The 24,755-nt window shown below is 43.5% G+C and overlaps 1 protein-coding gene and 1 long non-coding RNA gene across 4 annotated transcripts in view; both read right to left on the bottom strand.

The window, feature by feature from the left end:
* Positions 1–24,755, bottom strand: part of LOC135391813 (baculoviral IAP repeat-containing protein 3-like) — a 59,606-nt gene that overhangs the window by 18,869 nt on the left and 15,982 nt on the right. The window contains exons 2-9 of one of the 3 annotated variants that reach the window (XM_064622286.1): positions 24,222–24,316; positions 23,376–23,418; positions 19,288–19,425; positions 16,929–17,066; positions 16,026–16,125; positions 4,550–4,593; positions 1,840–1,913; positions 1,207–1,265 (exon numbers count right to left, since the gene is read on the bottom strand). In XM_064622286.1, coding sequence (XP_064478356.1) covers positions 1,207–1,265; positions 1,840–1,913; positions 4,550–4,593; positions 16,026–16,125; positions 16,929–17,066; positions 19,288–19,425; positions 23,376–23,418; positions 24,222–24,278 — 653 coding nt within the window. In that variant the 5' untranslated portion in view covers positions 24,279–24,316. Of the gene's footprint in view, positions 1–1,206; positions 1,266–1,839; positions 1,914–4,549; positions 4,594–16,025; positions 16,126–16,928; positions 17,067–19,287; positions 19,426–23,375; positions 23,437–24,221; positions 24,317–24,755 lie in introns of all 3 variants that reach the window. The other 2 variants (XM_064622285.1, XM_064622287.1) reach the window with 2 other exon arrangements.
* Positions 6,816–8,903, bottom strand: LOC135391814 (uncharacterized). Its single transcript, XR_010422115.1, has 3 exons — positions 8,542–8,903; positions 8,375–8,429; positions 6,816–8,174 (listed from the first exon to the last, which is right to left on the bottom strand). It is a non-coding gene; the product is annotated as an uncharacterized LOC135391814 (long non-coding RNA).

The following is a 24,755-nucleotide window of genomic DNA, read 5'->3' as shown; positions in this document are numbered from 1 at the left end:
GGCGTACGCCTTTTTGCGTCAATTTGGTTATATGATAATTTCCCCAAAAGGGGGCGTACGCGCACTCTCTCCTCAGACCAGAAGCGATAACCCTGTCATTCTTGTCACTGGTTGGCACAAAGCGTGCTAGGCGATGAAGTTATGTTCTTAGGGTGCACTCTTAAAAATGAACTTCACCACATAGCACGCTCCTAGCCAACCATCACCCCGAATGACAACGTTCTCGCCCTAGATTTGTTGAAAACGTGAGGAGGAGCCTATTTTGTGGGGTGCATAATTGACACAAAATAGGCTCCTCCTCCCGTTTTCAACAAATCAGGGGCGAGAACGTTGTCATTCGGGATGATGGTTGGCTAGGATCGTGCTATGTGGTGAAGTTCATTTCTAAGCGTGTGTATCTGAACCGCAAAGCGCTTGATCGGAGCCAGCATCTACCTAATCATCTTCATCGTTCGAAAGCACGTGGCCGTCTGATGTAGACTTTGCATTGTAAAATTCATTCTGCGAGTGACATTTCACCGCGTGTGTTCGTTTTGGGCTTTAGGATAAAAAAGAAACAGAAGAAGCTTTCAAATACGATGGTCTTCCATTCTGCTGTATCACTTTTTGCACGAGAGTCCCTAATTAATCAATCTACTTTTGTAATATCATGAATTAAGCAATGTATTTTAGATAGTTAGTAACGCAGTAGTACTCTTTGGTGACAACGTGTCCGGCAGGCCGTATGACCCCCTGGTGTATTTACACACCTGTTCTCATTGCTTTTTATAAAAATCTGAAACAAATGAAAACAAACACCCTGCATGAATTCGGCGGTCGCTACATATAATCAAAAATTGTGTTCTTCGAGTGACTGCATTTCGCACAGCGAATGACAAGCAACACCAACAACTTTATTTTGAGATGGGGAGTGGGGAGGTTCATCGCCAGAGGCGATACTCTACCCCATTGCTGGTGGGGATGTGGGGAATGAAATACTGAGCCGTAGTCCGATGGTGCCCAGAAATGTCAAAAGAGCTTTGAGAGCAGATCGTTGCTGGGTTGCTATGAAACTCCCCATTATATTTATGTGTCGCTGAGGAAACTCTCCACGAGTTTTCGTTTGCGTTCGTCTTGTTTATCGTGTATGTTAAAATTCGGTCCCCTATTGTGAAACACCCTAGTGGTACGGTCCATGCCTCATCACCATTATGCACGATCACTTACCGTGGGGTTATGGGTGCATTCAAAGTTTGCAGCGTTTCACGCATCATTTGTTCACGTGGCTGTAAATAAACGAGTAAATGTGTGGACGGCCATACGATGGTAACACTTTGAATGCGTTGAGCAAACCGTGCACACAGGGTAATATACAACGGTGAAGGTTGTCCAAGGAAGTCGTAGTTAACATTGACTTGTTTGTCATTTCACCACACACTTCGTAAACTTCCTCTACGTCGACATTTCTTTCTCTGCAGTTTTATTCAGCAGCCATAATATGTAGCTTATACTTAAGGCCCCGGATATCGAAATTTCGCGGAATCCTGAGCTTTCTGTGCTGTCTCCGCTCAATCATATTACAGTCAAACTCAACAAAACTCAGGGGACAGCAAAAAAAACAAACAAAAAAAAAACAATTGTAGTAAAGGTATTTTCGTTAAAAAGGATGTCCATTATTGGACCTATAGGGCTCCGGCGGGACCACTAAAAAATTTGCTGTAGCGGTATTTTCGTTAAAAAGGTGTTCGCTATACAGGAGTTTGACTGTACTGCATTTCAACTATCGTACAAACATTGTTCTTGATTTTCTGTATTGTGGAGTCTCATCAGTTCTATCGAATAAGATAACCAACGACTTACTTCACTGCCTGGGATCACTCCAGGAAAGGGAGACGTTTCCACATATCGCCGCTTCCGTAAATCAACGGTTTTGACTGTGTGAAAATCATTGCATGACGAGGTTAACACTGGTGAACAGATAAAGATCTACCAAGTTATGACTCGTTTCCTATGAAATCAGAACCAGCACCATCAGCATCTTCAAAATCATGTTGTAAATGGTGACTTTCGTAGGGTTATAATCTTCTTAGAATGACTGTCACGTCAACGGGCAAGTTACAAAAGCACGACGGCTTGATTCAAAGCTTTGCACTTGGAAAATGTACTTAGCGAATTTAGCCGCAGATTGGTAAACGGTACGCTGACGGACTCATCCTACACTCTTAAAAATGAACTTCACCGCATAGCAAGCTCTTAGCCAACCATCATCTCAAATGATATCGTTATCTGCCCTGATTTGTTGAAAACGGGAGGCGTACGCCTTTTCTGTGACAATTATGAACAGCATAAGTGTCACAAAAAAGGCGTACGCCTCCCGTTTTCAACAAATCGGGGCAGACAACGATATCATTTGAGATGATGGTTGGCTAAGAGCGTGCTATGCGGTGAAATTCATTTTTAAGAGTGTAGTATACAAAGGCGTATGTCGATAATAGAAAGTGTTAGCGAAGTTAACCGTGAAGTTAACCTACATATGGGAATCAATGGTATAGTGTGTATGACTGAAAGTCTTATCTATTGATTGGTTGCAATAGATACGGTATTTCGGGATCTATGTTATCAGGGCTCGACTAACGCTCTCCAATGACAATTCATGGCTTTGGCGCGATTTAAAGATAAAGTGAAATACGACAAACATGTTTTCATGTAATGCGCTGGGCAAATGTTTACGGAACCGGCTCCGGCGCATTCCTTCCTCAGAGTGACACGCTAGCAGCGAATGGGACCGTACGGACTTACCGACATGTGTTTATAGTCACTGCCAACTTAAGGCCTACAATTGGGACCTCCCACTCATCCGTGGAAGGCTCCTGCGATTGGCCACCAGCCTTTGCACGATGCCCCCGCTTCGTGAAGTAATGCCGGCTCTCTCTCTCCCAGTCCCCACTTGGCGGCGCCACAGTACATTCGCGCGCGCTGAGCGATTCTTGTGTGGGGCGGGTGTGTATGACTCATGTTGTCACTGACTACAGGTAACACAGTCGCCTGTTTGCAAAGTCCGTACAGTACCATTCGGTGCTAGCGTGTCGCACTCTGTAGAAGGAATGCGACGGAGCGTGTTCCGTAAACTTTCGTCCTGCACTGTACCATTACGTAGAATCGGCCATTCTGATGACACATACAAAGCGTAGCCTGTCAAGTGTTTTTGGTATTAAATATTTATTAAGCTATATATTACGCTATATATCGGGTGTTTCAGTTAAATCTCCGGGCTAAATAATTCGCGAACAGGTGCACCAATCGACGAACTTTCAGTTTTACAAGTATCTATCCGATACCACCTACAAGCTGCGCACCGTCTCAATGAGTGGATGGCGCTCATTATTTAAATAAAAATTCAAATGAGTTTCGTAAAAAAACATAACTTCTAAAGCAGGGCGCTATCGACATTAAAATGGGTACTACCCCTTTTGGGACCTTCAGTGGACACCTTTTAGAGAAAAATCTGCCACGGAAGCGGGTCATTTGTTGCATTAATTAATTGGTTTCGGTTTACATATTTTGTCGGAGCTGGTCGCGGTGAAGCGCAAAAGGACGTAATTCATTGGTGTAATTTATTGGTGTAAGGACATAATTCATTGGTGGATAAGGGAATGGAAGAGCGTCCTTTTGCGCTTCACCGCGACGAGCCCCGACAAAATATGTAAACCGAAACCAATTAATTACAGCAATAAATGACCCGCTTCGGTGTGCAGATTTTTCTCTAAAAGGTGTCCACTGAAGGTCCCAAAAGGGGTAGTACCCATTTTAATGTCGACCGCGCCCTGCTTTAGAAGTCATGTTTTTTTACGAAACTCATTTGAATTTTTATTTAAATAATGAGCGCCTGTCACTCATGAACACGGTGCGAAGATTGAAGGTGGCATCGCACAGATACTTGTAAAAGTTCGTCGATTGGTGCACCCGTTCGCAAATGATTTAGCCCGGGGAGTTAACTGAAACACCCGGTATATTAAGCTCGCCTCTATGCGAGGCGAGCGAGGCCCTTGTTGTTGCTGTTTTTAAGTGTTGAGCGAGGTCAGCCAATATTTGGCGCGCTACTCTTCAAAAGAAAAAAAAAAGGGAAGAAAAGGTTCACCCGGACACACATAAAAAAACAGACACAGGGAATGACGACGAGCGGAAGCACGTGTCACAGGTCCCGCAGGTTTGCGGTCTCTCCCCTCTCTCTTTGCCACTCTCCCTCCCCACGGTGTGCAAGTCGGATGGCGATTTAACGTTTAATTGCCCTTTCACTCGTGCTGCTTTATGTTTCATAGCAGTAGCCCTTCCAAAAAAAGAATTATATGGTCCACGGTAAGCCTAAGACTGAACTGAGTTGGATGCGCGAAAGACAAGTACGGTGATGGTCGCTCCACAAAACGTGCAGCCCGCTGCCCCGGAGCATTCAGTGCCAACCGCTCAGTAACCGATTGCTGGGTTTCGGAAGGGGTAAAAGATGAGCCAAGCAATTACGATAATGGAGAAAAAATAAAAATGACAACAGAATAAAAGTACTGCATATACTCACATGTACGAGGTTCAATGCTACTGTTAAACCTTGACGCAGCTACACTGTTAGAAAAAAAGAAAAAAAAAAGAACACGTATGAATAAGGTATAATAATGTGCTCTTATACCTCTTTTATACCTTCTGCTCCAGATATATACCTTTGGAGGGTATAGAAGAGGTATAAATTTCCTATTTATACCTCCAACCCTTCTCAAGGGTATAAAAGAGGTATAAAGGAGGGGTAACGTACCATATTTATACCTCATCACCACCCGTTTATATCCGGTATACCAGGAATAGATCACCAGACTATGCCTTTCACGGTACAGATGAGGCTGCTATACCTTCTGTTTCTTTATACCTTCATGGTTTTTTTATACCTTTACTTCCGCAACGTGCTGTATCACATCATTATTATTTTTTCTTGAGACGGTATCAGCTGAGTTAAACGGATATTTCATTAAGAAACACAGACATCAGTACAGTACTATCTGAATCCACATGGTTAGTTTATGGCTGTATAATATCTGTATTGCCGGAAAGTTGAATCTAGATGTTCTCACCCTTAGGGTTGCGTACCAGACGAAAGCTGCTCTACAGTTTGTCAAGTCGCCACTGGTATATCAGTATTTGTTGCTCTGTAAATGTCTATCTCGCGAGGTTCTTGTGGATGCTCACACTGGGCACGTTTTCTTATGCAACTCTGGCAGCTTTGGTCTCAATGGCACCGTGACATCACCACCAGCTCTCTGCTTTACTCCGTTGACCCCACATTGTCCCTTATTCTCCCGAATGCCGCGTTCCTTTACCACAGTCTTCCACCGCATGAGACTTAATGTGTCTTCTACACTGGCTTTCAAACACCTCCTCGGTGTCAGTGCGTCCAGCCTCTGTTCTTCATGTGGTGTGCGCGGTGACCTCCACCACGTCCTCCTGGTCTGCGGACAATACAAGCGCGAGCGCGCCCTCATGGAAACTGCTCTCCAACGCGTCGATCAACGCCAGTTCGACTTAGCCAAAATTCTCGCGTCATGATCGGACCTCTCACATCTGATGCAAGGCCTACGAGCTGTTGCTGAGCTCCTCTCCAGTACTAGATTAATGGACGAACTCTAATAGGACACCTTTCCATCATCACCACTTTCTCATCCCTTCCACAAGCGCAATGGGGCAGTGTACCGACATAACGGCGGAGAATGACCCGTCACATCATCATCCCATTTATGTGTGTGTATGTGTGTTGGGGTTACTATAAGGAAGCGAAAAATTGCCAGAGTAGGCCATGATAGCGGAAATGAGGTCACAACTGTGCGGCGAAAGATAAGAACTCTTTCTCCACTCTGCTCATAAGGAGGGTAAGTTGTGGTTGCGACAACACACGCATGCGCGTACAGATTTGTCGTCTGATACACAGGGTGTCTCAGAAAACGTGTCATTGAATTATAATAAAAAACTACACCACCTAGAGTCATGCGGTCGATGGCATTTGTTCTTACTGGGTTTTTGCCACCTCCTCATGTGAATGTCGTATAACGTAAGTTTAATTATGTAAATTTTTGCGAGCTTAAGTCGGAAATTTGCCTAGTAGGGGTCACTTTTTTACCCCACCAATGTGAAGACCGTGTCTAATTTAGTCAAATTAATGATCAGACAGGGATGACTCAGGATGACTCAATATCCCTTGACAGCGGTTTGCTCGAGGATGCGATTTGTGGTAGTGGTGAAGCAAATTTGCTGAATATTCCGTTCAAGTTCCTCACTAGACGCCCGTCGATGTTCACCAGGTGAGGGAACGTTTCAGTAACGCCTGCGAGTTGCATGGTCGGTTGAAAAGATGAGGGCACCTGTACAAAATTGTTCCGTGGACCGCTTTGGTACACTGTTAAAAATAAATCCGTAGAAAAACGGGAATTTTACTGGATATGATATTGCCATACAATTGTCCGTTCCCTGATCAACGGAGTAAAGTTTCTTTACAAACAAATGCTCCGTTGCAAGACGTTACGAAAGCGTCGTAGAAAAACGGACATTTTTACCGATGCCGTACTTGCAGAGATTTGTCCGTTCTACGGTGTACGGCGCACTGTTTCTTTACCGCACATTTTCCGTTATAAAATGTTAAGGTGTGCCGTTTTTCTACTGGTGATTGTTGCTTTATAATAAAGTGTACCAGCTTTTTTCTACAGCTCCACGCGTTTGCACTAGCTCCTGTACGACGCACATTCCAGTGGTACTTATGACGAGGTACTGCTATTCAACCCATACACACTTGTACTAACGGAGACCGCATATAAATGTTTCACAGGAACAAAGATGTGTAGACAAACAGAAGAAGGGCATCGCAGCCTCTGACCGATGTACGGTACGATGTACTTGTGCTCTGGATACGTCTCTTCTAAGCTGGAAAACCTACTTGAATACATCCACAATGTAACATTCGCTGCTCAGATTACTTGTCACCAACACAACAGGTGCAGGAAGTGTGCTTTATACAAATATTTATTTAACAAGTTGGTATTGTTGGAAGGCCCACTTCGTTTGACGCAACAGCTGAATCACCTTAAGTGCCTTTCTTGAATGTGTCTTCCTGGCTTGTTTTGTGCCCCGCTCCTCTGGCTGGTTCATGATATGTGTAATGGAAGAAACACGAAGCATTTAAGTAAGGTACAAATGTCGTATGTAAGACTGATAAACGTTTGTCCGTTAGTGAATTGTAGTTTCAGTGGCCGACTAGCCAATGATATGTACATTGGCTTCACAGTATAATATGTATACCAGTCTACATGAGGGATGTGAATTTGACCAAACAAATTTGAGGTTATTTGAAAGGATGCAGCAAATCAAATCAAAATCAAGTATGGGAAGAATTCCAATGAATTTAGATATAAACTTCATTTTAGAAGCAAATTTAGCTTCAGAATGAATCGTGCATCTAATAAAGGATTGAAAATTTGATTGCATTCTACTTCTGTGGAAGTACGTATAAGCATTTGGATAGGCTAGCTGGGCTTGTTCCTCCAGGAATTTTTTTATGTTGCCAGCCTTCTGGATTTGGCAATGGATATAATAAATAAATGTAATAATATGATAAATAAATAAAGTGAGATTCGATTTCATTCAGATTTAAATCGTGGCAGGATTTAAACTTTCACTACACTCGCAGTGCAGAATTCTGTTGACAGGTATCAGCTAGTCATGGCCTGCACATGTTGCTTTTCGTTAGCGTTAATGAAATAGTGCATCATGCGTATAAGTAGTGTCATACACACGCTGGCTTTGTAGGACGTTGTCAGACGTGTAGGACGTTGTCATACCGCTTAGTTGGTGAACAATAAGTGGACAAGTATTACATTCATTTGTCCTTGAACGTACCTTTCAATAATGAATTCCAGTGAAGCTCGCATGCATCATGGGTGTTTCATGTTCAGGGCAAAGTATGCAGAGAACATAAGCATCGCAGCATCAAGGAACTTCCGAACAGCTTCAAAGGGTATCGCTCGTTTCACGTCAAGAAAAAAGTGCTCTGACTGAAAATGTCACCACCTGAAACGAGAATGTACGAACCTGAGCTGAATGGTTGCGGCAGCACATTCCCCAGAAATAGAAAAGGTGTTCTGCTTAAAATCTGGAACTTCTATCCAAGTCTGCAAAAAGAAGAGAAAGTCACGTCAATGAGACGGTAACAATCATTTAGGCAAAGACAAAGCCTTGCTGCACCACAAGAATGACATGCAAATGAGACGCTGACTAATGCTGCCGAGTTGTGTATGGCGTAATTGTTATTACATTCGGTCTTTCGTTTTTTGTTAATTAGGAAAATACACAAACTTCTGAATATACCTACACTGCAGCGGGTTGTGAGTGCAGGATATAACAACGCGCATGAGACGAACCACAGCCTGGGGAATAAGAAGTTTGGCTTATGTTGATTTTAGCCGGCATGTTTTTGCGACACACATTCATAAGCACTGTGCTATTTAAGTAACAATGAGTATAGGGTCAGTTACTTACCTTCGGTGGCGCAAGCACTGAAGAAGTTCAAGGGCCCAAGTACTAGGGTCTGGCAGAAAAAAAAAAAGACCGATACGCGTCTGTCGCTATCGCCGCCATTGGAAATTTGAAAAGTAAAACAGGTCAACGGTCAACGGCACAACCGTGGTGTCCTCTAGTGGGAGGATTTCGAAGATAATACCCCTCTCTGTAACGCAAAGAGTGGCTGCTCCAGTGGAACTGCTCCAGTGGAAACGGACGTTATGCACCGCTCGTATTAAGCGGCCGAGCGTCCGTCAGTTTTAGCGGACAACCACTCGTATTAATACATTTTTTCTAGCTGTGTACTACAGATATGCGCTCATGCACTTATTTTTTAGGTATTGCAGCAAATGATGGTATCGCACAAGCAGCAGTCTCTTGCGTAATGGACACCGATACTGTCGAGTTCGACTAATTCTGGAAGGATGTCAGTGTTCCAGACTGAGAATGTCAGTTCCCATCGTCTTCAACTATAATTTGGTTGGCGTGTTCGGACAATTTAATTGTATCAACCATCACATAAGTTGGTAAATATGTAACAAATATCGTAATTCCGACAGTTATCGGTAATCTTTAGTTGCGCTTAATTATTCCTATTATTTTGTGCTTGTGTTCCTGACTCAGAATTCCCAACTGGGAACAACAAACTAAAATACATGAGAATTGTGTTAACACTGAGATTTTATTACTGATTTCAGATCTTCATGCATGGAGAGAAGAAATGCAGAAGGCAGCTAAGAGCCATTTTACAAATGGCACAGGAGCTAAAATATTGAATGGTGGGTGTTATATTAGTATCTAATTGGGTGCTCTTACAGAGAAGAGCATCAAAGGAGAAAGGTCCATAAAATCGCAAGGTTCCATCACACGTTGGGCAACCTGCATTGATGATTCGTCTGCGACGTTCCAGACTGACAATATTGTAGGACATAACGAGAGGTGTGCTCCGGGGCCCCCACCATCTCAGACATGATGAGAGCCAACAATTAAGGCATAACATTTTAAAATTTCAAAATATTCTTCAAGAAGTGGCATGCGATTCAGAATTTGTATGACTACAACTACACCATGTGTACAGCCTGAGACAAAAGTTCACGGCACTGGTGCTTTTCTTCATCTGAGCGGTCCCCTGACAACTACCAGCAAAAGATTGATCATCTATCTATCAAACTCTCTATCTCTCATTATATGCGTCTGCTCTTATTTGATGCTAGGATGTCACTCCAATGGAGAAGTGTGACACTATGGTGTTCTGTAAACTTTTGTCTCAAGCTGTACATTGTACACCCCCAACAGCAAACAAACACTGCTCGGTAAGGTCAGAGTTCCAATTTGAGATTTCGTAGCCCATTTTGTTCCCAAAAGGCTGGACTTGCAAGAGGGCTTACGAAAGTCATTTGGGTGGCCTCCGGAATACAAAGACAAGTGCAGGGCATGAAAAAATTCTAGTTGAACTTTGAAGGCAGTAGTCAACATAAATAAGTTCTACCTCAGTGCAATGATTGCCCATTCAAGGCAATAACAAACTCATAGGTTCACCACATGATCTCAACTTCCTCGTCCTGTTACAGCACGTTTCTGTGCACATCATCATCTTCGAGATGCATATTCTGTGCCACGCAAACAGAGGAGTGGTTACGTGAACTATTACTCAGCAAGCATTTGTTAGGAGATTGCTGAAAGAATCAGTCAGACAGGTGTGTTTCAGATGATTGTTTCTTCTTGTTTTAGCTTTGATATTTTTTATTGTTATTCCATGATGGTGTACACTGATTACTGATAAGATGACTGAGAGGGCAAGCCCTGTTGAACAGTCCAAGACACAGTCACTGCAAATGTCTACACAGTTTGAGGGGAATAGAAATACCAAGAACACATGTCAAGTGTAAGAAACAAATAGCAAAGATATTGCACAGCAGAGACATGCAAATAATCAAAGTATTGCATGTCACCTCGCCTTTTTGAAGGATACAAGATTATTGTTGGAAAGGCGGAGAGCTGTGTTTCTCAAGCTGCGGGTCATGACCCCCCCCCCCCCCAAAATGAGCGTGGAGTGGTTATGAGCCTTCTTCTGGGGGTCATGGGGGTCCGAGTAGACATGCGATTTGCCTTGCTTGAAGAGCTTGATATGGTTTGAGTCACATAGACCAACGTATTGATTTGCTTGTACCAAGAAAGCAAATACATCATTAAAATTAAATAAATCCTTGTTAAACAACATCAATAAGCATTATTTGTAGTTCTCTCTGTGGTGAATGTCTTTTAATTACATTACAATATAAATGTATCTGCACCATTGAAAAAAAAAAAGGCTGTGCATGGCTAACTGAAGTTGACAAAAAGGTGTGTAAAATAGCTGGTACACAACCTGAGCTACTTTATACCTCACTAGCTGGTGTACATTGAGGATGCAGTAAAGGGGAAAAGCAAATGAGACAAGCTCATCAGGGTCTAAAAAAAGAATAATATGCAGTGCCCACTTCTGGGTCAGGAGAAAGGGTTGAAGGTATATGCGAGACGATATGTGAGTGGATAAGGGCGTAGCGCACACAGTGATTTATCCAGACCCCCCTACACCCCAACATGTGCAGTGACACCCCCTACAGGGGGTGCCCTTGCGATGTTGAAGGTGATATGTTAAGCTGTAGTGACGTAACTACAATAATGACCCCCCCCCCCATTTTCTCCAGCACCCTTCCATGCTTGTGATTATGGATAAACAACAGCACACAGAACGTTAACAGCATCTGAGCTTTGCAAGTTTAATGATTCCAGACGTAGGTCTCCTTTTAACAAAGTGAATATGGTATTGCCACCCAATAGTTTCATGGAGTACAATGGCCAGAAACCATACGGATCATTCCCGAGTGAGTTCATGTGGCCCCTGCTAAGAACATTGTTAGCGAGGTTAAGGGTGGTTTTTTGGGATATCGTGAAAACGGGGTTATTGTTAAGACCAATTCATGGATACGAGCCTGGTAATACTATCCTATCAGTTGTAGATGGCACAAGATATAAGCCATGTTAATAAACTGTTTTTGATGTTTTGCAATTTGGAAAATGGTATGCTCACTTAAATATTCATTGTTTCATGCCGAACCAAAGGTATAAAGCTCAATGCATGTTGAACGCATTAATGAAGTGTCATGTGTTGTCACATGACAATGCTGCATTGATGAGGAAATGACGTAGGTGTAAAGGTCTTTAAACATGAATTCAACAGAATGAATGAATGGCTGGGTGTACTTCCTGCTGCTTGGCAGGCTCTTAGAATCTGGTTGCAAAGCTGCATCAATATTTGTAGAGCTTGAGACAAAAGTCTACGAAACAAAAGGGTGTCGCATTTCTTCATTGGAGTGACACCCTAGCGGCAAACAGAAGCAGGCACACACACTGAGAGGTGCTCCTCCTTCCACATGTAAAGTCACCATAGAACCCCCATACTTATAGCCAACACTAGCACGAGACAAGATAGAAGCGAAGTCTATGCAAGTCTTCTTGAAAGAAGACAATTCAGCTGGTGTGATGGAGACAAATTGTTGGATTGGGCCTGTTGGTACTGTTGTGATGGCAACATATTTTTCCTTTCATCTAATTAAATAATTATGTATAGCCATAAAGAGTTTGGTAATGCTTGTTGTAAGGGTGTGCATTTCCTAAGATAAATCATTCACAAGAATACACACAACCGCTTGGAGCTCACCAAGGCAATGCGTGCAATGCCAATTGATGTTATACTTTCATGGTAAAAAGCATCTGTTGCAGCTTAAGAAAACAATACCATCAGCCAGAGGCACAATCACGCGGGAAGTTGTCTCGTTATATTGCAGGAGGGTATTCAGTACTGGGAGAGAAATGAGCACACAGAATAAAGCATTAACTGATTAGAATGGCTGAGTGGGCCTGTTAGTACATAGCCATACGAAGAAATTGGAGCTGTAAGGACGAGGGACCAGTCCTGTGTATGTATGTCCTTTATGTCCCTTGTCCTTACAGATCCAATTTCTTCATATTAGCTATGTACCAGTAGGCTCACTCTGCCATTCTAATCAGTTTATGCTTTATTGTGTGTGTTTATGTCTCTCCATTACTGAGTACTCTCCTGCAATATAACTAGAGCATGTGTGATGGACTGATGGTATTGTTTTCTTAAACTGCAACAGATGCTTTTTATCAAAATATACTTAGTGTCAGTACACAACAATCTCATAGAATGACCCAGCTGTGGTTCCATGCATATAATCTGTGGACACACTTCTTGGTGCCCAAATGCCTTAACAGCTGTTTTTGCCTGTCATGAGAACTAGCAAGAAATCCTCAACAAGTCAGTATTTCCTGATTGAAAGAGAGTAGCAGCATCCTTCTTGCCTTTGTGTGTGAGGGAAAACACTGAACTGCTCGTTTGGGCTTTGACCAACAGGGCAACACTGCTTTGATTGTCGTCATCTTTCCTCTCACGGTAATAAATATTATAGTCCCTCATGGTGGTGCACAAGTACTGCCTTGTAAGGTGAATTGAATCCTTTGCAATATGCCATCCATCACACCTCAAATACTGAGCTGCATAGAAAGCCAAGTGCTACACAACAGTCACGTAATTTTCCTAATATCAACAAATATTTTCTTGAAGGTATAAGAAAAAAAGACATTCTAGTACAACATAGTGTTTTACAGGGGACTGCACGGGCTGTCTCAATTGCATCTTCCTCTGTCTTTGTCAGTGCACAGCCCAAAGTCATATGCATAACAGCAAGCTTGGAAGACAAATGATACCTTGCCATTTTGGAATGTGGCAGACACATCAGCAAGGCAGGTGTCCCCACGCATGACGGAACCATGTGACTTTATGGAACATTTCCTTTGATGTGTCCTTTAAACCGAAACACTTTAAACCTCCACCTTTCAATCTTTGTGCTCCTATGCCTTTCGTAGAATGACTCTTGGCCTCCTTCTGCATTTCTTCTCTCCATGTATGAAGACCTTTAATCAGTAATAATACTACGATATTTGTTACATATTTACCGACTTATGTGAAGACATAGAACAGGTGATACAATTAGATAGTCCGCACGCCACCGAATTAGTTGAAGACGATGGGAACTGACGTTCTCAGTCTGGAACACTGTGACATCCTTTCAGAATTAGTCGAACTCGACAGTATGGGTGTACATTACAGCACCAGACTGCCGTTTTGTGCAACAGCATCATTTGCTGCAACACCTCCAAAATAAGTGCATTGAGCGCGAATGACATGTGTTTTACAGTGTAACAGAGCATGACACGTACCTGCCAGCGTCGGAATTGCACTCTTGCTTCTTAATTCACTCGGAAGTTGTGTACATTCGTCTGGTGCTGCTGTTGCCTGGGCTGAGCGAGTGCAGCTTGAAAAAACTGGACTTCTTGCATATCTGTAGTAACAAAGCGGCCACGGAACAATTTTGTACAGACGCCCTCATTTTTTCAACCGACCATGCAACTCGCAGGCGTTACTGAACCGTTGCCTCACCTCATCTGGTGAACATCGACGGGCGTCTAGTGAAGAACTTGAAGGGAATATTCAGCAAATTTGCTTCATCACTACCCCAAACCGCATCGAGCAAACCGCTGTCTGCTAACGCATGCGCACGCGAAGCGAGCAGACGGCAAGGCGGCGGGCGGCGGCAGCAAACAACAACATGTGACGTCACTGCTGGCGCATGCGATTCATTTTCCTCTTCTGAAGACCAAGCGAAGGCGAGCGGTGATGTCACTGGAGTGGCCCCGAATCTCTGCTTCACTTCTCAGAGCAATAGGTCTCCTCCTCTCTTTCCTTCCTCCATGTATGAGGCGCTGCCAACCAACCCATCTTCGATATCTGCCCCCTTGTTCTACATATGCAGCACCATTTTAGGTGCCAAGAGTATTGGATAGGTATGAAGGGGACACTTTTTGCTACTAGTAAAACGCCACCTAAAACTGTATCAACGTCACTGTAGGCATCAGCATAAACGCCACGTAGACGGATCAAGGCGCCTCGGGAACGCCATCTGCCATTTGTCGTTGAACTCACAGGGGTGACACAACTCTTATGAAAATGGTTGTTGAGCTTTTGTTTCCAGTCAACAGACCAAACTCAACAGAAATAAGAGATTTTCCTAGGACTTCTTGTTAACTTTGTGCTGACATCATATCTTTACTTCCTGTTGACTTATGGCCGTTCACTTTCTGTAGACCATTCCCAACAGGAATGCAAGAGAGAAACTGATGTTCTGAGGCTGGAACAACATAGAAGGGACAGATACAAACAAAGCCTCATATTGCCTAAGAAATTTCTTAGGCAATTTGAGGCTTTGTTTGTATCTGTCCCTTCTATGTTGTTCAGGCCTCAGAACATCAGTTTCTCTCTTGTTCAACAGGTGCCGCTTGCGTCGATTTCCGTCGTATGAATGTGTGTATGAGTGAGCAAAAAATGTAAGAGTGAAAGGAGGGTGAGTGAGATGAGAGTGAGTGGCTGGTTTGTCGTCCCTTCAGATGACGCACCCCGAAAGTCACTGGAGAGGCGTGTTAGCTTAGCTCAATTGGTAGAGCCCTGGACCGGAAATCCAGACGATGTGGGTTCGATCCCTACAGCTGGCTAACCTTTTCAGTGACTTTCATCTTTCAGGAATGCAAGTTTTTTTTTCTATAGAATTTACACAGACTCTTTGCGTAATACACTCAACAAAAACATCTGATTTCCTTGAAACTTTCTGTTAATTTTGTGTTGACATCATATGCTTACTTTCTATTTTCAGCAGCGCTGCTGCTGCCCGAAAAACTTCCCCATTGCGATCAATGGGAGTATTCCATCCCTGGTTTAAGTACATCGCAACCGTTCAGTGTGTCTTAACCGGGGTCGTTGGAAGTCGTCAACAGTACGAACTCTTAGGTACAAATCTGCGAGATTATCGGATAAAAATTATTCCTGCGATCAAAAGACGTCCAAAACGGTGTTAAACGTAACGGAGTTAAATGCGTTGTTCACAAACGGTTTGGCCAGCGATCATGGGCGCGGCCATATTTAAGGTCACCTGTGCGGTGACACTGTGTCTAGCACCGTGCGTCGGAGATTTACGGCGCACGTGATAATAACTCCAGATGGTCGAAATTAGCCGCAGTCCTACCCTGCAGCACGTGCAATATGTCATCACGCGTACATGCAGGAAAACCTTACGTGTAATAGGGACTACCGGCAACGGCAGCGGTTAACATTCAAATCTTTCAAACAATGAAAGGAATCACAGTATAACGTGTATTATTTAAATATTCTGAATTCAAACCGAAGCTCGTAAGCTCCAAAAAGCCGGAAGAGATACAAATATCCGTGTGCACGTGTCTACCGTACGCTTGTGTGTATGCGTTTCCTTCTATTCCTAAGTATTCGCTTCAGCTTTAAAGTGACTATTCGTTGTAGAAGAAATGTACAGAGTTCGAACCATACTTACTCAGCGAAGGTCGCCATTGCATCGTTTCCTGCCGCCATCGTTGCGTAGTCCGCTCGCTCTCGTGCACTGGGACTGCCATTTTCTGGATGGCTGCCGTGCCCTTCACCAAGCAGAATAATGCAGTATTACTACTTCAACGATCTATAGGTTATGTCTATTACAAAATTATTACTCGACGACCCAAGAAGGCTCCTAATAACTGACGATAGGAAACGCACCGCGCTGACAATGTCCCCCCAGAAGACCACGAGAGAAGAACATTCTGGTTCGAATTACCCGAGGATGGCATGACACACAGAGCAGGTGAAAACCTAGTTTGTGACACATTCTCAAGATCCCGGACGCAATCGCCACTGTATTGAAAGCACGTTTGCTGAAATCAGCTTCCTGCATATGTTGAAAGTAAAGCTGAGCAAACGCCTTACAGTCGTTGCTCTCACCTCATCTTTTACCGCTTCTGGTTAGTCACCTCATCCTATTTCAACCTCTTTACTGCTCTCGTCACCTCGGTGTTTTCCAAAAAGCTTACCCCACCTCACCTCAACCTATTTCTGGAGATTTCCTCACGTCACCACATTTCAATTTGTTCTTCTCGTAAATAACTGTACTGGTGTGAAACCCATCCAGCGCAACTTACCACAGCATTCTGCCACCCATCGCGTGTGCATTGCTACCAGAACAATCATGGCTACAATTCGCCCTCTTTCAATGTAGGGTATGCAAAAGGAAAAGGAAGTGTGTACCCAAACTTCGAAAAGGCTGCCTTTGCTGCGCGACATAAACCGATGTTGGCACGCCACCCTGCGGGCTATGGACCCTATGTGGGCCTCATGTGGTACTTCCTCGCAAGTAACATTACAATACCTGGCAGGATTGTTTTTCAAAAGAAGAAATCAATCTTACTTTGCATGGGCGATCCTGGTCTACCACTGTATGCTTGACTGTTGATTGATGCGCCGGTTTCATTCGTTATTTCACCACGGCACTCAGACGCGCCGGGGGCCATGGAGGTATACCCTTCGTCTTCATTGCTCTCTTTCACTGCAATCAGAAACGGCTGTATAAAGAGGCGTCTCCTGCATAAAGTGTACGGTTGCGAAAAAAGTTTTCGATGCAACCACTATATTGTAAAATAAAAGAAAAATATATTTTTGCCCATCAAATTGAACACAGGCAACTATTTCTCGAACTGTATTCATAATGCGTGACACAGTAACGCATTTTTGCCGAGAAAAGGAAGCACAGAAAATTATTTTCGCTAAAAGCGTGGGAAGACGTACCGCGCTGAGAAAAGCAGGAGAGTGGGGAAGAGCAGATATAGGTGGCTGAAGTTGAAAAAAAAAAAAAAATAAAGTCCTTGGTTTGTCAGTCCAGTGCTGTGTGTGTCTCGTTCTTTATGTGTCGCCTTGCAATGGGTTCGTTATCGATTTTAACCTTATTTTCTCTTCACTCGGGTAACACACAATCAGTGTTGTACATAGCGGCGCTACTAGTAACCGCTATTCGCTACTTTCATATTCGCTACTTTTTTCAGTAGCGGAGTGGTGATCCCGCTACATTTTACATTGGTAACGGTAAAAATATTTCCTCTACAAATATAGTTAGCGGCGGATTCTTTCTCCGCTACCGCTACTTTTCTTAATATGGAAGACGTGGAACACAGAGATAGAAAGCAAAAAGAATAAAGAATGGCGAAGCAGATTTTTTTTTTCTTGTTAGGATGTATGTTACGAGCTTCCATCAGTTCACTTACTCTCACAACCTGCGCGTAATCGGCCATTTAGGAATATAAATTGTGTTATTCTGTGCTTAATTTTTTTAGCTCACATTTGCGAAACAAAAAGAGGTATGTGTAGCATACTGCATGGTATGGGCTAGACTCACTGAATATGTTCGCTCAGGGTATTGCATTGCGTTTCCCCTGCACTATGCCGACTGCCGTACGGCAACATTTTGAGCGCCGCTCTCCCATTGGACAAAATATGCAACCCGGCGGCATTTTGTTGACACGCCAGTGGAACCAACCGCGCACTCTTAAAAATGATGGTGGTGGTGGTGGTGTTGTAATGAACTTCACCGCATAGCACGCTCCTAGCCAACTATATATCATTCTATCATCCCTAGTGATATCGACCTCGCGCCTGATTTGTTGAAAACAGGGGCCATACGCCATGTTGGTGCCAATTATGCACTGTATAAGCGATACAAAAAAGGCGCACGCCTCCTGTTTTCAACAAATCAGGGGAGACACCGATATCATTCGGGATGATGATTGGCTAGGAGCGTGCTATGCGGTGAAGTTCATTTTTAAGAGCGCAGTTTCTTTCGTCCACTCAAAACGACCGTATGCTGCGGCAAGCTTGTTTCACATCGCGAATTGAAGCGCGTTGACCGTAAGAGCCTGTGCGATTTTCTTTAGAAGGCCTAAATCCATTGTCGTCAAGGAAGACGCAAAACCGTGGCCGGACAAAGAAGGAAGAACGAACGTCTAGAAATGGGATCCGCCGTTAACATCGAACTTAACAACAGACGAACTTAACGGAGCCAATATGGCGTCCCCACAAGGCGCCACCTGGCGTAGAACCTGCAGTTGTACATCAGCTGCAGTACTCTGAAGGTATTCAGTGACTCTAGTATGAACCACGAAGCTATTTGCCGTCACGGAATCAGTTGCAGTGGGAGCGTGTTGATAGCACTGTTGTTTTGAAACTGTTTTGCAACTTTATTGACCGGAGCAGATAAAGAGAGTGGCGCGTCTCTTGGTACAGGAATACGAAAATATATAGGGAACTCAAGAAGATCTCTTAGTCATTGCACTCCAAACGTACAGCCGACATTGCTCTAATGTGTTTGTGGAGCAGGTAAGCATTCCTGGTAAGATAGAGTCGCTCTACATAGGTTACCGAACAGAAATTTTCCTCACGTCACTACATTTCAATCTGTTCTTCTCGTAAATAACTGTACTGGTGTGAAACCCATCCAGCGCAACTTACCACAGCATTCTGCCACCCATCGCGTGTGCATTGCTACCAGAACAATCATGGCTACAATACGCCCTCTTTCAATGTAGGATATGCAAAAGGAAAGGGAAGTGTGTACCCAAACTTCGAAAAAGCTGCCTTTGCTGTGCGGCAAAAACCGATGTTGGCAGGCCACCCTGCGGGCTATGGACCCTGTGTGGGCCTCATGTGTTACTTCGTACTTCCTCACAAGTAACATTGCAATACCTGGGTTGTTTTTCAAAAGGAGAAATCGATCTTACTTTGCATGGGCGATCCTGGTCTACCACCGTATGCTTGACTGTTGATGGATGCGCCGGTTTCATTCGTTATTTCACCAAGGCACTTAGACGCGCCGGTGGCCATGGTGGTATACCCTTCGTCTTCACTGCTGTCTTTCACTGCAATCAGAAACGGCTGTATAAAGAGGCGTCTCCTGCATAAAGTGTACGCTGCGAAAGTAGTTTTCGATGGAACGACTATATTGCAAAAAAGAAAAATATATTTTTGCCCATCAAATTGAACAGAGACAACTATTTCTCGAACTGTATTCATAATGCGTGACACAGTAACGCATTTTTGCCGAGAAAAGGAAGCACAGAAAATTATTTCCGCTAAAAGCGTGGGAAGACGTACCGCGCTGAGAAAAGCAGGAGAGTGGGGAAGAGCAGATATAGGTGGCTGAAGTTGAAAAAAAAAAATAAAGTCCTTGGTTTGTCAGTCCAGTGCTGTGTGTGTCTCGTTCTTTATGTGTCGCCTTGCAATGGGTTCGTTATCGATTTTAACCTTATTTTCTCTTCACTCGGGTAACACACAATCAGTGTTGTACATAGCGGCGCTACTAGTAACCGCTATTCGCTACTTTCGTATTCGCTACTATTTTCAGTAGCGGAGTGGCGCGATCCCGCTACATTTTACATTGGTAACGGTAAAAATATCTCCGCTACAAATATAGTTAGCAGCGGATTCTTTCTCCGATACCGCTACTTTTCTTAATATGGAAGACGTGGAACACAGAGATAGAAAGCAAAGAGAATAAAGAACGGCGAAGCAGAATTCTTTTTCTTGTTACGGCGTATGTTACGATCTTCCATCAATTCACTTACTCTCACAACCTGCGCGTAATCGGCCATTTAGGAATATAAATTGTGTTATTCTGTGCTTAATTTTTTAGCTCACATTTGCGAAACAAAAAGAGGTATGTGTAGCATAGTGCATGGTATGGGCTAGACTCACTGAATATCTTCGCTCAGAGTATTGCATTGCGTTTCCTCTGCACTATGCCGACTGCCGCCTGGCAACATTGAGAGCGCCGCTCTCCCATTGGACAAAGTATGCAACCGGCGGCATTTTATTGACACGCCAGTGGAACCAACTGCGCGCTCTTAAAAATGATGGTGGTGGTGGTGGTGGTGGTGTTGTAATGAACTTCACCGCAGAGCACGCTCCTAGCCAACTATCATAATATCATCCCTAGTGGCATCGTTCTTGCGCCTGATTTTATTATTTATTAATACTGTGGGCCCTACCGGGCCGTTACAGGAGAGCCACATGTTCACACAGATAACATATCAGTACATCAAGGAAACGCTTTAAACATCTATACACACAATTACCACATGCTACACAACACTTTCTAACATGCGAGTAAACACAGTATCGTTACATACATCGCTAAGCAAAGGAACTGGCAACCGGTTCCACTCCTCCGGGGTTTCTCACAAAGAAAGATAACTTGAAGACGTCAACTCTACTCTGATATGGCTTTAATGTATGCTGATGAGCTGATCGTAACGGTCTTTCTTGTAGCTTTGGAGACATATAGCGAGTAGCATCAACCCCCAGCTGACCAGTATAAATCGCATAAAACATTTTAAGTCGATTTAGTTCCTATGTTTCTCGAGGGTATCAAGGTTTGCACGATTTCTCAATTGAGTTACGGATGTAAGCCTACTGTAAGCAGAAAATATAAATCTTAACGCCTTATTTTGTACGCTTTCTAATTTATCAATGTGCTTTTTTTGTGTGTGGGTCCCACACGTTGCTGGCATATTCTAAGGACGATCTAAGTATTGACGTACGCCAATAATTTAACATTAGAAGGCGAGTTAGAGAGCTTTCGCCTTAATATAAATAACTTGCGCATTGCAGATGAACAAATAGTGTCAATGTGACTTCCCCAGTCCATTATTCTTGTAATTGTTACCCCCAAATACTTAAACGCCAACACTTCATTTAAACAAGTTTCTGGGGTCCCATACCGAAACGAGAGATGTGAACTTTGATTTAGGGTAATATGGCAGTAGGAACTTTTACTAAAATTAATATTCATATCCCAAGTATTACACCAACTGACTATGGATAGGAAGGCAGCATTGAGCTTTTCCTGATCACTTTTGGTTTCAACTGGACAATAAATTAAACAATCGTCAGCAAATAGCTTCAGTTGGATAGGTTCTAAAATACAATCAGCCATATCGTTTACATATAACAAAAATAATAATGGGCCTAGCACTGACCCCTGTGGTATTCCTGAATAAACTGAAAGAACGCCAGAGAAGTGGGAATCCACATTCACATATTGAGTACGCTTGCTCAAACATGAGTACAACCAATGCAGTAAAGTATCACTAAACCCGTAGCAACGTAATTTTTGCAAGAGTTTGCTGTGCTGAACCTTATCAAACGCTTTTTGTAGGTCAATAGATATAACATCAGTTTGTCCCTTACGATTTATAGCGTCACAGGGATCATGAACTGTCTCCACAAGTTGTGCGACAGTGGATCGTTTTTTACGAAACCCATGTTGATGCTTATAAATCAGTTGGGGTTTTTCAAGAAAAGCGGACGCGTGTTTATATACCAAGTGCTAAAGGCATTTAAAGCTCAGCTACGCCGATTTTCGAGTGTTACAGAATGGAATGGTACTCACACGATGTGTTCATAAGGGAACACTGATTATGTATGCAAAATAGTTATCCCAAACTCCTCGTGGTTTTCCGAAAAAGTGAATTTTTAGTTTCACTGACATCCCGTCTTGTGGCCCGCAAACCCTGTGTCGACGACACATTCGTGGTCTGCCCGCGCTCCGGCTTGGCATGACTTTTGGCTTGGTTTCTTCCGCCAAGCCGGCCAGTTTCTTCTGCCGAGCCGTCTGCTGCGCAGATTCACATTGGGGAAGTGATAAACAGTTCGCTGTTAGGGAGCCAATATATTTCTGGACTTCACTAAACCCACGAGGAACGTGAGTTTTGCTTCCTTCGACTGCAAAGCATTTGCTAGGCCAGTACAGACTTCCTGGTGTCATTCGTGTTTTGCACTGCGTGCCGAGAATGCGTGAGCGTTTTGCTCCCGTCTGCAAGAACACTTCAGCATGCAGTTCCAATGTTTCAAACAACAATTTTCCGAAAGGCGAAAGAGAAATCTATTGACTGCAACAATCGGTTACAACTCCGACTGGGTGTCACCTTCGAAAGCAGTGATTTGATCTGTTCATTTGGCTCATACGAATGTTACGGAAGCAATGCGCAACTTGTTTCACAAGAAGCTGAAGATGTATCGTCCGGGATGCTGTGCCAACCTTATCTGCAGCAGGAGATTGCAGGGGCAGGACTAGGCAGCAGATAAAGGTAAGACGCGTAATGTTAGACAAGTCAGTCATGAGGTGTAAATTGCATCGCGTAGAAGAGAAAAATACGCTATCTGTCAGTTACTGCTTCATCCTTTAGAGATTACGCCCCAGCGGGTGTATTCTCAGTACAGATTTGGAATTGCCTTATTTGTTAAATAATTTCGCAGGCATTCTGGCACCACCGAAAAGCTTGCACTCCGCGTCTCAACTATCACCGTCTGGGTTTCAAGCTGAAGGCTTTCACCAGTGCCAGCCAGACGCCCCTTCAAAGTTCATATGTTTTTGTTGACGGAACAGTGACACCTGGTACTGAGACATTTCATTTTCTGATTAATCAAGTGCATTCCATCACTTGTGCTCGACTTCTTGTGTTCGTATACCCTTGCTGTTGCTCGCTAGCTTAGAGCAACCATGCCTGAGGTGCCAGCGCTTTCAGAGTACATTTAAGCAGCATCATCGTATCATATGCACGGCAGCACATCTTGTGTATTTTGAGTAAGGTATAAATTCAATGTTGACTAAAGCTGTTGTATTTTGGTCACCAATAAGGTGTTCTTCCAGAGCGCTCAAGGGCAGTTCAAGCAGTTTCATGTGTGCAACAGCACATACTTTTTCTCAGTTTTGACTAAGGTAAATCGAAATCTTCCAGTTGATGTCTTTCGGTCATAAATTATGTGTTTCGAGACATTCAAACAGCATCATATGTGCAACAGTACATACTTTTTCTCAGGTGAAGTAAGGTAAATCTGTCCGCCGTGGTGTTCTGGCAGTGCAGGAGAAGCTTGTGTTGCATTCAAGTGGTATCATGCATACAAAAACTTGTTTTATGCCTTTCAGTAGCTGCTGTACTAATATTGTGAGTACAGAGACATTAATGCATAACATTTCGGAGCATCTTGTGTGCTATTGTTGGTATGATCTGCAGCAGTATATTGATAATGTTAATTATTCAATGACTTCAGCTAACATTTACATTCTTACTTCCAGGTAAACCTGTCACAGATGCCCTACTCCTTGGTATGCATAGTTCAAGATTGTACCGAAACAATCCACATGGAGCATTACAACACACCACATACTGCATGTCTATGCTGCGTGTACAATGCATCAAACCTATTTCTTAGGTACAGGCCAGCTGGTACGCAATTACAACATGAAACAACTGACACAGGGACCGTAAAGTCATGCCTTTTCCTCCGCGCCTCGGGTTTCATGTTATTATCCTCACATGCAGCTCAATTCGCCTGTGCTGTGCAGCATGAGCAAAAGCATATATTGTTTGTGGTCACATGACACGGAACATAAATACAGTGAAACCTTCCTATGTTGGACACCCGTGGTGCAGCCGAAGCGTCTCCTACTTATAGAGGTGTCCGAGTTACAGAATATGACGGCAACAAAAAATGGAAGAGATCACAGCTGTGAGAAATGTCCCCCTTCTTCAATTTAAGGTCCTTAGTGGTACCTGGTGGTGGTGCCTGGTAGTGGTACCTCTACCCACTCACTGATAATTATTACTGATTTTGGTATATTCAATTCCGTTCAGATTCTACTCAATGGCATTACCTCTGGAGCCTTTCGAGCGGCAAGGACTTGTCTCTGAAGCGTCAGCCTACTTCTCATAGCTTTGGTGCAGTGCTCGTTCAAAGGCTCTAGACAAACTGAAGACAAGTGCTCACATAAAGAATTACAATGTAGACTGACAGCACTTGTTTTTGGACTCTAAAAACTAAAGCAACAAAATGCCGAGACCAGTATAGGGGAAAAAAGGGGCAAAAGTCAAGGCCACTGGCTCATTTTGGGTCTTTTTGGTGCAAAGATGGGCCGATATTGAGGTAATTTGGCCAGGGTTTTGTCCGACTTTGCAGGGAAAACCCTATCTTACTTCCAAGATAGGGAGGTGTCCGACATAGAGAATTTCGTCCCCATGTAGTTTCAATGGGAGCCTGCCCGTGCAATGAAATCATGAGGAGTTGTCCGAGGTAGGGAGGTGTCCGACTTTGAAGGTTTTACTGTACTATAGAGCATTCTACATCATGTAATCTAACAGTTGTTCACGTTTGGATATTTTAACCATGGAATTCACCCTGCATGCACCAT

This window comes from Ornithodoros turicata, chromosome 4 (assembly GCF_037126465.1).
Source record: "Ornithodoros turicata isolate Travis chromosome 4, ASM3712646v1, whole genome shotgun sequence".
Lineage (NCBI taxonomy): Eukaryota > Metazoa > Arthropoda > Arachnida > Ixodida > Argasidae > Ornithodoros > Ornithodoros turicata.
This window is presented reverse-complemented; position numbering and strand designations above follow the sequence as displayed.